Raw genomic sequence first — 12568 nt, forward strand, 5'->3', positions numbered from 1 at the left:
CTGTATGGCATACATCCAAGAGTTCTGAAAGAACTCAAAATTGAACTAGTGTATCTTCTGACAAAAATATGTAATCTTTCATTGAAATCTGCCTCCGTTCCTGAGGACTGGAAGGTAGCAAATGTCACCCCCATCTTTAAAAAGGGTTCCAGAGAAGATCTGGGAAATTACAGACCAGTCAGTCTGACTTCAATACCGGGAAAGTTGGTAGAAACCATTATCAAAGACAGAATGAGTAGGCACATTGATGAATTGAGTTACTGAGGAAGACTCAGCATGGGTTCTGTAAGGGAAGATCTTGCCTCACTAACCTGTTACATTTCTTTGAGGGGGTGAACAAACATGTGGACAAAGGAGACCCAACAGATGTTGTTTACCTTGACTTCCAGAAAGCTTCTGATAAAGTTCCTCATCAAAGGCTCCTTAGTAAGTTCGAGAGTCATGGAGTAAAAGGACAGGTCCTCTTGTGGATCAAAAACTGGCTAATTAATAGGAAGCAGAGAGTGAGTACAAATGGGCAGTCTTCGCTGTGGAGGATGGTAAACAGTGGGGTGCCACAGGACTCAGTACTGGGTCCCATGCTCTTTAACTTGTTCATAAATGATTTGGAGTTGGGAGTAAGCAGTGGAGTGGCCAAGTTTGCAGATGACACTAAATTGTTCAGGGTGGTGAGAACCAGAGAGGATTGTGAGGAACTCCAAAGGGATCTGTTGAGGCTGGGTGAGTGGGCGTCAACGTGGCAGATGAGGTTCAATGTGGCCAAGTGGAAAGTAATGCACATTGGGGCCAAAAATCTCAGCTACAAATACAAGTTGATGGGGTGTGAACTGGCAGAGACTGACCAAGAGAGAGATCTTGGGGTCGTGGTAGATAACTCACTGAAAATGTCAAGACAGTGTGCAATTGCAATAAAAAAGGCCAACGCCATGCTGGGAATTATTAGGAAGGGAACTGAAAACAAATCAGCCAGTATCATAATGCCTCTGTGTAAATCGATGGTGCGGTCTCATTTGGAATACTGTGTACAATTCTGGTCACCGCACCTTAGAAAGGATATTATAGCATTGGAAAAAGTGCAGAAAAGGGCAACTAGAATGATTAAAGGGTTGGAACACTTTCCCTATGAAGAAAGGTTAAAACACTTGGGGCTCTTTAGCTTGGAGAAACGTCGACTGCGGGGTGACATGATAGAGGTTTACAAGATTATGCATGGGATGGAGAAAGTAGAGAAAGAAGTACTTTTCTCCCTTTCTCACAATAGAAGAACTCGTGGGCATTCGATGAAATTGCTTAGCAGTCGGGTTAAAATGGATAAAAGGAAGTACTTCTTAACATGTGGAATTCACTGCCACAGGAGGTGGTAGCGGCTACAAGCATAGCCAGCTTCAAGAGGGAGTTAGATAAAGATATGGAGCAGAGGTCCATCAGTGGCTATTAGCCACAGTGTGTGTGTATATACAGATAATTTTTTTGGCCACTGTGTAACACAGAGTGTTGGACTGGATGGGCCATTGGCCTGATCCAACATGGCTTCTCTTATGTTCTTATGTCCTTTTTCCAAAATAGAGAAGCTGAGGATTGACCTGGGACATTCTGTTTCTAAACTACACCTTCGGGTATGGGACCACCACCTCTGCCCTTCATAACAGCCTTGACTCTCTATAGGGTTGCCAACTCTTGATGGGGAAATCCCTGGAGATTTGGGGGTGGAGCCTCGGGAGGGCAGGGTTTGGGGTGGGGTCTCAGTGGGGTAGGCCAGAAAGTCCACCCCCCTAAACAACCATTCTATTGTTTGAAAATAAGTTGTAATTCCAGAAGATCTCCAGACCCCACCCGGGGGATGGCAAGCAACCCTGACACTTTATCTGCTCCTACAGACTCTTGTAAGAGAGCAGAGGGTGGGGGGAACGTGGCAGGTCTTCTATTAATAAAGCTGAAGCGCTGTGCCAAGTATAGAAGCCAAATGGGACAGCGTTTCCCAGCATTGTGGAATGCAAAGCAAGCCAATTCCTCCCTCTAGTGAAGTCCCGCCGCAGCCAATTTTTTCCACCTTTGGGATTTGAACACCGCAATTTCCTGAGAAGAGGATGGATTTAATGCAAAAAAAAAAAAAGGCGCATGGTATAAATTCAAAGAGGCTTTCGTTGTTGTTGGCAAGGTGACAAAGGGTTAAAGCAACCGAGCGCCGTTTGCTAGACAGGCCAAATATGGATGCAAAGGAAGGCTCTTTTCCTGCCGCCAGGGGTGGAGTTTGGTTCAGAATTTCTAAAAGAGGAGGAGGAAGCCGTGCTGTGGAGAAGTGCAAAAGGTGAGTCCAGGGAGGGTGCCTTCTCCAAAGAAGGGGGTAATTTGCAGAAGATACAACGCATAGGGAGAGGGGGGAAGAAAGAGCCCCCAACTTCTTTTGCCTCTCCCCACTGTTGATCATTTCGGGGCGGGGGTGTCTGCCTGATCCCCACTCCTTCCCTTCCAAATCGGAGCAAAGATTCCCTAACTCTTTTAGGACAAATCGGGAGTTGACAACCTGGCGGGGGCGGGGTGGGGAGCCCCATGGGAAAGAGACGCCCCCTCCCCAGCCTGAGAGAGGGATCTGCCCTCTACTGCCATTCTTGGATCTGAAATGCAACTCACGTGGAGCAACCAGGACAGCAGTGGGTAACAGCATGTGGGGTGGGGGAAGGGTGGGGGAGGCAGTTCTTGGAATCCCCCCCCCCCCGTTTCTAATAAACTAGACCTGGTGGTGGAGATGACAGGATTGCCCACTGGAAACAAATGAGGATGCATGTCCTTGGACGTTTTTAAAGAGAGGCTAGATAGCTAGATGGCCACCTGACAGCAATGAAGATCCTGTGAATTTAAGGGGAGGTAGTTGCGAGTACCCTGCACTGTGCAGGGGGTTGGACTAGATGACCCTGGGGGTCCCTTCCAACTCTTATGATTCTATGTCTTAAAGAGACTTTACAGCCAGGAGTGTCAATTGATTTGCATGGGATCCATTGAAACACATTACAGTATAGAAAAATAGCAAGGTAAATGTGGAATAAATATAGAGAAAGCTGCTGGAATTAGGTTCTAATGAATATGCAGAAGTGGCAAAAATATGTAATGTTGGATACGCAGTCATGAGGAAACTAATGATGTAGCCAAAACAGATGTACTATGAAGTTTGAAACTAAAATATTGAATACAATGGTATTCCAATAGAAGTAAGAACTATTGTATTGTCATCCATCCTGAGCCCATCCTTGGGAAAGGGCAGAATATAAATTGCCTAAAATAAAAAAAAAATACCTTACAATTACAGCAAAGGGGAAGTAAGGGAGAATATTCTCTGTCTTATACATTTTGTATTACATGATTGTCCTTGACAAATGTAGTTATGCTGCATAACTCCTTTTTTCTCCCTTTCCCTTTTCTGTTCCTCTACTGTCTTCTAAAATAAAGAAATCGATTCTTTTAAAAAAAATAGTTGGAATGACATCTCTGGGACAAGCAGAAGTGTTGTGGGACTGGAATGGCGAGCCCCAGAGTGGAATGACGGTCCCTGGGAGAGGCATGATTGTTGTGGAACTGGAATGACAGGCCCCAGAGCGGAATGCCACTCCCTCGGTGAAGCAAAAGCGCTGTGGGACTGAAATGATAGCCTCCAGGGCGCGATGACGGTTCCTGGGAGTGGCATGAGTGTTCTATGACAGCCCCCAGACTGGAATGACCATCCTTGGGAATGACTCCGCTATGGGGGCTGTCATTCCAGTCCCAGTCATTCCTGGGGACTATCGTCATTCCAGTTCATGTCATTCCTGGGGACTATCGTCCCACTCTGAAGGTTGTTCTTCCAGTCTCAAAACAATTTATCTGCCCCTAAGGACTGTTATTCTACTCTGGAGCCTGTAATTCAGGTTTCTAGAAATCCCTTCTGCGTTTTCTTTATAACTTTGGTGGGTTTTTTTGTGCTGCAATGTATTTCAATGGAGCCCATGCAAATCACTTGGCATTCCCAGCTCCCAATATCCCCAAAGGGCCTTCAGGCACCTCCCGTTTTCCCCAGTGGGTATTCTTTTCATTTGTGTCAGTACACAGAGAGCCAGTTTGGTGTAGTGGTTAAGTGTGTGACTCTTATTTGAGAGAATCATGTTTGATTCCCCACTCCTCCACTTGTAGCTGTTGGAATGGCCTTGGGTCAGCCATAGCTCTCATAGGAGTTGTCCTTGAAAGGGCAGCTGCTGTATGAGCTCTCTCAACCCCACCTGCCTTACAGGGTGTCTGTTTTGGGGGGTGGGGGAAGGTAAAGGAGATTGTGACCGCTCTGAGATTCAGAGTGTAGGGCAGGATATAAATCCAATTTCTCCTCCTCCTCCTCTGTGTTGTGGGACAGTTGGAGCATTAAGACCTCAGAGGTCCAGATTAAAATCTCTTTAGGTGAAATTTGGGCCGGTTACTCTCAGACCAACCCACCTCACTGGGTTGTTGTGAGGATACAAAGTGAGAGGGGAAGACCATGGGTGCTGCATTGTACTTGTTAAAGGAAAGACAAGGCAGAAAGTGGGCTGATTGACATGTAAATAAATAGATGGACTTCACAGCAGTGAGAACTGCACAATGACTGTAGGATGTGGGAAATAAATCACATTTTCTCCTGATCTACCCTGTTTGTTTGGCCCTCCAGAAGAACCGATTGGCCATTGTGAGTGGTAGGATATTGGACAAGGTTAGGGGTGGCCAAACTTGCTTAACCTAAGAGTCACATAGAATAAATGTCAGATGTTTGAGAGCTGCAAGGAAGGAAGGAAAATAGATGGGGGAAGGAAGGAGGTGGGAAGAATAGGCAAAGGAAGGAGGGAAGGAGAGTTAGAAAGCAAGCAACTTTAACTTTAAATGCATTCTCCAAGCTGCTGGTTGGCTTGGCTTGGAGAAGTGATTTAAAGAGAGAAATGCCTTCTCCTAGCCAGCCGATGGGGCGGTGGGAGCTTCAAAAGACACAAAATATATGTGAAAAAGCCACATGTAGCTCCCAAGCCACAGTTTAACCACCCTTGGACTAGACACCCTTGGTCTGATCAAGCAGGGCTCTTCTTATGTTCTTAAATTCCTCATTTCTTGACCTTGGGTTAGATATTCTTTTTCTCAGCCTACCCTACCTCACAGGGTTGTTGTGAGGACAAAGTAGTGGAGGAAAGAACTTTAGTTTCTCCTTTTAACAACATCTGTGGTAGGGCATGTTTGTCCTGCCCTTCCTCTGAGGCACCCCAGGCAGCAAACAACATTCTTTTTTCCTCATTTCCTGTCTTAAAATCAACCAGTGAGTTTCATGACCGAACGGTGATTTGAATTCATATCACCCAGGTCCTAGTCCTGACACTTTAGTACAGTGATGCCCAAAGTGGCCCCCAGGGACAGCATGACACCCATCAGTGGGTTTCCTGGCACCAATTTGCTTATTCCGCAAAATAAATAACCAGTCTTGTTCTTCTACCTTAATGGTGCAAGAGATGCTTCTGAAGAAGCAAGGGGGCATCAGATTTGAGTGCTCCCATTCCATAACGGAATTTCCTCCCTGTCAAAGGGAGGCTTGGGACCTTCCAAGATGGCGGGGTTGGTCTCAGCCCTTATGGCAGCCATTTTGTGATGGGTGACCAATAGCCACAATACCGCACTGGTTGTTAATCTCCTAAGAACATAAGAGAAGCCATGTTGGCCCATCCAGTCCAACACTCTATGTCACACAGTGGCCAAAAAAACCCCCAGGTGTCATCAGGAGGTCCATCAGTGGGGCCAGAACACCACATCATTTAAAACTGGCATTCATAAAAGATATCAGACACCATCCCAATAGATCCAAAGTTCCTTGTGAAACAGAACCATCCTCCAGGAGAGGTTTCCAAAGTGGTTCTCTTGTCTAATGCTGCTGCACTTTGTGTGAATGCAGTTCCATCTTCTGTTGCTTTTGTTGTTGTTGTTTTTGTTTCTATTTTGCATATTTTTTTTCTCATCATGCCAGTTTATAACACCTTGATTCTGAGATACAGTAACTGTGAGATCGTCTGCAATGAAAATGGAGGAGGAAGATCCAGTGAGTGGGACACAAGAACGGGAAGCCAGACGTGTCAGAAAAGATGTTCACATCCTCCAAGCAGGGTCTCTTGGAGAGGCCTTGGAAGGAATACCTGAAAGGATTCTGGTTAAACAGGAACCAGCTGAGGGTTCCCTTCAGCAGTGGGAAACCCAGTGGCAGGAGTTCCTGAAGACTGTGGAAAGCCCTCAGTCTGGGTGGGTGATTTCAGAATTGCCTCAGGAACCCACCCCCTGGGATGACACCAAGGCCTTCCTGGCCTCCTTTGAGCAAGTGGCCGAAGCCTGCCGGTGGGCCAAGGAAGAGTGGGTGACCAGACTCCTGCCAGCTCTCAGCGGAGAACCTGAACAGGCGTTTAGTAACTTGGATATCCGAGACAGAAGTGATTATGCAAAGGTGAAGGTGGCCATTTTGCGAGGGGATGCCATGCGGAGGGAGAAGCAGCGCCAATACTTCCGCCGTTTCTGCTACCAGGAGGCTGAGGGGCCTAGAGGGACGTACAGCCGGCTCCAGGAACTTTGTCACGGATGGCTGAGAGTGAAGAAACAGACCAAGGAGCAGATCTTGGAGCTCTTGATCTTGGAGCAGTTTTTGACCATCCTGCCCCCGGAGATCCAGAGTTGGGTGAGGGAAAGCAGCCCAGAGACCTGCTCCCAAGCAGTGTCCCTGGCCGAGGAGTTCCTGCAGATGCAACAAGAGGCCCACAGAGTGAAGCAACAGGTGAGATGGTTTCACCCTGGTCTGTCACGGGAGAGTGTCTGGGGTGGGCGCAGGAAGCTCCTCTGAGTCAGTCTGTTAAATCATTCTTGTTTAATCTGTCTGACAGTGGGTCTCAGGGAGAGGTCTTTCACTTCGTCTGTAACCAGGTGTGGAATTCTAGCAGGAGCTCCTTTGCATATTAGGCCACATTCCCTTGATGTAGCCAATCCTCCAAGAGTTTACAAAGCTCTTTTTTTGCAAGCTCTTGGAGGATTGGCTACATCAGGAGGGTGTGGCCTAATATGCAAAGGAGCTCCTGCTAGAATTCCACCCCTGTCTGTAACCATGGCTGGCCCTAGACTGCCTGGAACTCTAGGCAAAACTAACTTCTGATGCCCCCCTGCACTGATAACATCACTGAATCACATTGGGGGGAGGCACTCAATTCGGTACCCCCAGAAGCCTGGCACCCTAGGCAATCGCCTAGTTTGCCTAGTGGCAGGATTGGCCCTGTTTGTAACTTGAAATCCTTTCAATTGGAGATACAGGGGACTGAACACAGGACTTGTGAATACAAAGCAGAGGCTCCACCATTAAGCCACGGCCTTCTGCTTAAATGAGTCAGACCTTTGGTCTACTTTAGCCTTTCTACTGGAGATGTGGGGGATTGAACCTAGGACCTTCTGTATGCCAAGCAGATGGTCTTCGACTGAATTAGGGCCCTGCCTCTCTAAATGAACCTGCCGTTTACTGTGTTAGGTCTACCTCATCCTTTTATCCAGAGATGCCAGGAATTGAACCTGCGGCCTTCTGCGTGCCAAAAAGATGCTCTACCACTGAGCCAAGGCCGCTCCCCACAAGTCTTGGAGCAAGTGGGAGCAAATCGTAGTGCTGGATTTGAGGACAGGCTGCCCTAGGTTAAGATCGTGAGAACGAATGTTTGCTGCACTGTGGTGAAGGCATGGTACGACCTTTCCCTGTTCTAAAATGGAACCTTGCTGCTCTTTCAGGTGCTGACAAAACACAAGGAGGTGGCCATGAGTCCCTTAGAGGCAGAGCTGGCTCCGACTAGACCTAGGGAGAGGCAATCACCACAGGAGGCCCAGCCAGAGCTCAATGAGGAAGTCAGGCTTCGAGGTAAGTGTTTTCATCGGCCCCTCTATGGTTGGAGGGTTGTATTAATCAGGGCTTTTTTTGTAGCAGAAACTCCTTTGCACATTAGGCCACACACCCCTGATGAAGCCAATCCTCCAGGAGCTTACAAGGCTCTTAGTACAGCCTACTGTAAGCTCTAGGAGGATTGGCTACATGAGGGGTGTGGCCTAATATGCAAATGCGTTCCTGCCACAAAAAAAGCCCTGGTATTAATATGTTTTGCATTCTGTCCTAGCTGTAGGATTCTGATGGTTATCTTCTCACGTTATTGGGTATGTTACTGGGATGATGCTGGAAAACTCATATGGGCTTCTTATGAAAGCCACCATCACAATTAGAGCAGAGATCTTGAAACTTTTGGCTCAGTACAGGACTTTTAAATCGTATCTCTCTGCTTGGAAACTGGCTGTAAGCTCTTCAGCAGATTCCACAAGACATCATGTCCAAACCCCATGCGTAGGGTTGAACCCAAAATGGTGGCTAAGATCTTCTGACATCTCAGCAGCCATTCAGGTTGCTAGGCAACTCTCAGCAGCAGGGAAGTGTCAGTTTCTTTGTGCTGATGATCATCTAGATCAGGGGTGGCCAACAGTAGCTCTCCAGATATTTTTGCCTACAACTCCCATCAGCCCCAGCCATTGGCCATGCTGGCTGGGGCTGATGGGAGTTGTAGGCAAAAAAACATCTGGAGAGCTACCGTTGGCCACTCCTGATCTAGATAGAAAATACTTTGAACAGTGGAGCTATAAAGCAGAGTGGTTATAATCTCTTTTTTAAAAAAATCCACTTTAGTGTTTCCCCATCTCCTGCTCTTAGGGTTTAAGGAGTTGGAGGATGTGATGCTATGCAAACTTAGAATCAAACCCCATTGAATCCATTATGACTTACTTCTGAGTAAATGTGCTTGTGTCTGGGCTGTAGAATTAAGTTAGTAATTTAAGGCTGCATCTGTGGTTCTCTGCCACTGCCATTTTTATGCTCACAATGACCCAATCTTCCAGTGAATTTTATGGAGAGCATGGATTTGGTCTTTTCAGATGTAGTCTCTTATCCTAATTCCAATTCCTCACTGCCTGTCCCAAAGGTATTCATGCTTTCCCTTATTAATTTGACTGAATCTTCCAGGTGTTCATTGATATTTAACAAATGTAGACAGATAAAGATGGGTAGCTGTGTTAGTCTGTCTGTAGTACTAGAAAAGAGTAGGAGTCCAGTAGCATCTTTAAAGACTAATAAAATTGGTGGTAGGGTATGAGCTTCCATGAATCACTGCTCACTTGAATCAGTGACTCACGAAAGCTCATACCTTACCACAGATTTTGTTAGTCTTTAAAGTGCTACTGGACTCTTATATAATAAATGTGTCACTGTGGGTAGCATTCTACAATAGGCCTTGTAAGAAGAGCCCTGTAAGCTCTTGGAGGATTGGCTACATCAGGGGTGTGTGGCCTAATAAGCAAAGGAGTTCCTGCTACGAAAAAAGCCCTGCTCAAAGCAATATAAAAGGCTTTTGAAACACATGGATTTAAGTGTTTCTATCTCTTCCCCTCCTGTTTTTATTTCAAAAGGTTATATGCAGGTGAGAAAACGTGAAGAGAAAACCAATCCTATGGACTGTTTGGAGCTTGTGGAAACAGGTGGCGGTTTCCAAAGGAGAGCAGTGGAGACCATCTCTGAGGGAGGGGGAAGATCTCAGGAGAGCCCTCATGGACAGAAGAGAACTCCCCGAAGGAACAGACTGGGTAATTCTAATCCTGTTGAGGCAAAGAAGGTCCTCAGCGAAAGCCTAGTGAGGCCCAGAGATGACACCTGCATGGTTGCTGAGGGAGCCTTCAGAGAGGAACTGGTCCTTCCCAGACACGAAGAACTCCCTAATCAGGATGTATTCTCACAATGTGGAAGAAACATGGTTCGCAAGGACCTCGTGATGCGGCATCAGCGAATCCATACATTGGACAAAACACGGAAATGCTTATACAGTGGGAAGACCTTCTGTCCAAGGCCAAACTTGATATTTCATGAAAGAACCGAGGCTGAGGAGAAACCCTTCCAGTGCTCTGGCTGTGGGAAGCGGTTCTCTCGAAATTCTCTCCTCATTAAACATGAAAAGACCCATGGGGGAGAGAAACTCTACAACTGCTCAACCTGTGGGAAAGGCTTTGTTTATAGCTGGAACCTCATCAAACACAAGAAGAAGCACACGGGGGAGAAACCATACCAGTGCTCGGCCTGTGGGAAAACCTTCTTTGAGCGTTCAGATCTCCTCAGACATGAGAGAACCCACACGGGAGAGAGACCCTATAAATGCTCGCTCTGTGAGAAGTGCTTCAGTCAGAAGTGGCTGTTGATCAAACATGAACGAACCCATGTGGAATAGAGGAATGCTCACCATCCAGGAAGAGAATCCCATTTTGGACTAAGGCCACTTTTATTATAAAAGTATACATACAGGAGAAAATCTGTATCCATGCTTAGCATCTAGGAAGGACTGTATTAGAAAACCATTGCTTAGGATTCCATGAAGCAGTGGTCCCCAACCTTGGGATGGCTGTGGGCATTTTTTAAGAATTTAAAGAACAGGCGGTGGACACAACCACAAAATGGCTTCCACAGAGCAGACAGTCAGCACAAAACAAAGGCATGTCAAATACCTGCCTAAGAAAGACGTCACACACTGATGAGCCTTCCTATCTGCTCTCAGTCCAGTGGGGGTAGAAATAATGTCAGGCTATATGACAGTGTCACATCCAGACAAAAACCCAGATATGACGTCAAATGTTAGCTGATGTTCTAAATTGGGTGTCCAGGCTCCCAGAGGGTTCCTGTTTTTATAATTTTTATTGATTTTAACTATACAAAGAAAAAGCATAAGCATAGCTACAGAAGCATTAAAGAGGGGGAGGGGTGGATACAGAGTGGGAGACCAGAAACAAAAATGCAAATATATCAGTTACATTTCTACCTCCAAATGAAATACCCAATTCTTTCTACCTGCAAGTATTAAATTTTCCCTTTATATTTTACCATCTTTATCTATCATTATACACTTTTTACTAAACTATTACTTAAAATACAAGTCTAAACTATTCTTCTTCAGCACATATAAGTATAAAAAAGTCAGAGAAGTCTCAACACAGCACTAACTGGCTAAGCTTAACCATATTAAAAATACAGACTAACTTGTTATTTTAACAATGTCGTCATTAAAATGAGCATAAGAAACAAATATCTTTATCCTTCTAACCTACTTATTTCAAACAGAAAGAAAAAGAAATCAGATTTAAAATATCATAAAACATAATAGAGAGATAAAAAAGTAATACGCAGGTTTATCTGTCTCAGTATAAACAATTTCTCCAAACAAACATATTAAGAGCAGATCTACCAGATTACAGAATAATTGTGTTGTCTTCCTTCTTAAAAATTAATCCAAGTTAACTATTTATTGATATAAAATTCTTTTCAAAACTTTTCAATCCTTTAACTCTTATATCCATATTGCTCTAGGAGGAACAACTTAATATGACCCAAAAATCTCACTTGGCCTTTTAAAATTGCATGTCAGTTCTTGTTGAGAATTCCGTATCCAATTAGCCACAGAAGAAGATGATATTGGATTTATATCCCACCCTCCACTCCGAAGAGTCTCAGAGCGGCTCACAATCTCCTTTACCTTCCTCCCCCACAACAGATACCCTGTGAGGTGGGTGGGGCTGGAGAGGGCTCTCGCATCAGCTGCCCTTTCAAGGACAACTTCTTCCAGAGCTATGGCTGACCTAAGGCCATGCTAGCAGGTGCAAGTGGAGGACTGGGGAATTAAACCCAGTTCTCCCAGGTAAGAGTCCGCACACTTAACCACTACACCACACTGGAAACAATTCAAAGACCCTTCTTCCTGAAAGTTTTCCACATCTTGATTTTTTTGCTGAGACATACCTTCTCTCTCCTTGTGCAGTCACCCCTCTCGGTAAAAATAGTAAGAATCCCATGCCACTTGTTCCTCTCAAAAAAACTTCTATTAGTCTCAATTTCCGGTCCTTCTTTTTAACTGCGCAATAAGGTTCCATTTTGGTTTTCTTTGGTTCGTTTCCCAGCAGATTACTCTCCATTTCCAATTCCACAGACGTCACTGAGATCTCTTTAACACTCTGCTCATGTAGATTTGAGATTCCGCTAGCTTTCAACATAAAAGCTCCCATTTGCTTTTTTATCAACTCTGTTAATGAACCAACATCTTGCTTTAGAGAAGTTATGGTAACCATTATATCTTTTTTATAAAACATTTTGCTTGGTAATGCCATTTTTCTCTACCAAATAACTCAAGTCTATTAATCCAAGTTGAAAAGTAACTCAGAAACCCAGTTAGTCTGTCTCTCCAAATCTCCTCCAGCCATGTGTTTTGATTGTTGCCATTTCAGTTGCACTCAGGCGGCAAAGACAAATCTCTCTAAAATGTATCTCGTTTTTGTTCAGACCATATTATAGCCAGATAATAGTCTCATTAACACATATTCAATTATAATCCGGGTCGATTTGAGTATCCATATTCAGCCTAATTCAAATTGTTGCCAATGCTCAAAGTTGTTCTTTGTCTTTTCGAAGCCGCATTCACAGGAAAGTGGTGGTGGGGGAGAATCCACCTCT

The 12568-nt window shown here is 45.1% G+C and overlaps 1 protein-coding gene across 1 annotated transcript; it reads left to right on the plus strand.

Moving 5' to 3' along the window:
• Positions 1-2228: 2228 nt before the first annotated feature.
• On the plus strand, positions 2229-10382 carry LOC132571189 (zinc finger and SCAN domain-containing protein 31-like). Its single transcript, XM_060237884.1, has 4 exons — positions 2229-2308; positions 5999-6790; positions 7780-7906; positions 9493-10382. Exons 2-4 carry the CDS (start codon positions 6047-6049, stop codon positions 10299-10301), a joined length of 1680 nt encoding a protein of 559 aa, XP_060093867.1. The 5' UTR covers positions 2229-2308; positions 5999-6046; the 3' UTR covers positions 10302-10382.
• Positions 10383-12568: the final 2186 nt, after the last annotated feature.

Source organism: Heteronotia binoei, chromosome 5 (assembly GCF_032191835.1).
Source record: "Heteronotia binoei isolate CCM8104 ecotype False Entrance Well chromosome 5, APGP_CSIRO_Hbin_v1, whole genome shotgun sequence".
NCBI classification, from domain to species: domain Eukaryota; kingdom Metazoa; phylum Chordata; class Lepidosauria; order Squamata; family Gekkonidae; genus Heteronotia; species Heteronotia binoei.

Coding starts and splice junctions, on each gene's coding strand:
- LOC132571189 (XM_060237884.1), top strand. CDS start 6,047: ATGAAAATGGAGGAGGAAGATCCAGTGAGTGGGACACAAGAACGGGAA. Junction 6,791..7,779: donor CCCACAGAGTGAAGCAACAG/GTGAGATGGTTT, acceptor CTGCTCTTTCAG/GTGCTGACAAAACACAAGGA. Junction 7,907..9,492: donor TGAGGAAGTCAGGCTTCGAG/GTAAGTGTTTTC, acceptor TTATTTCAAAAG/GTTATATGCAGGTGAGAAAA.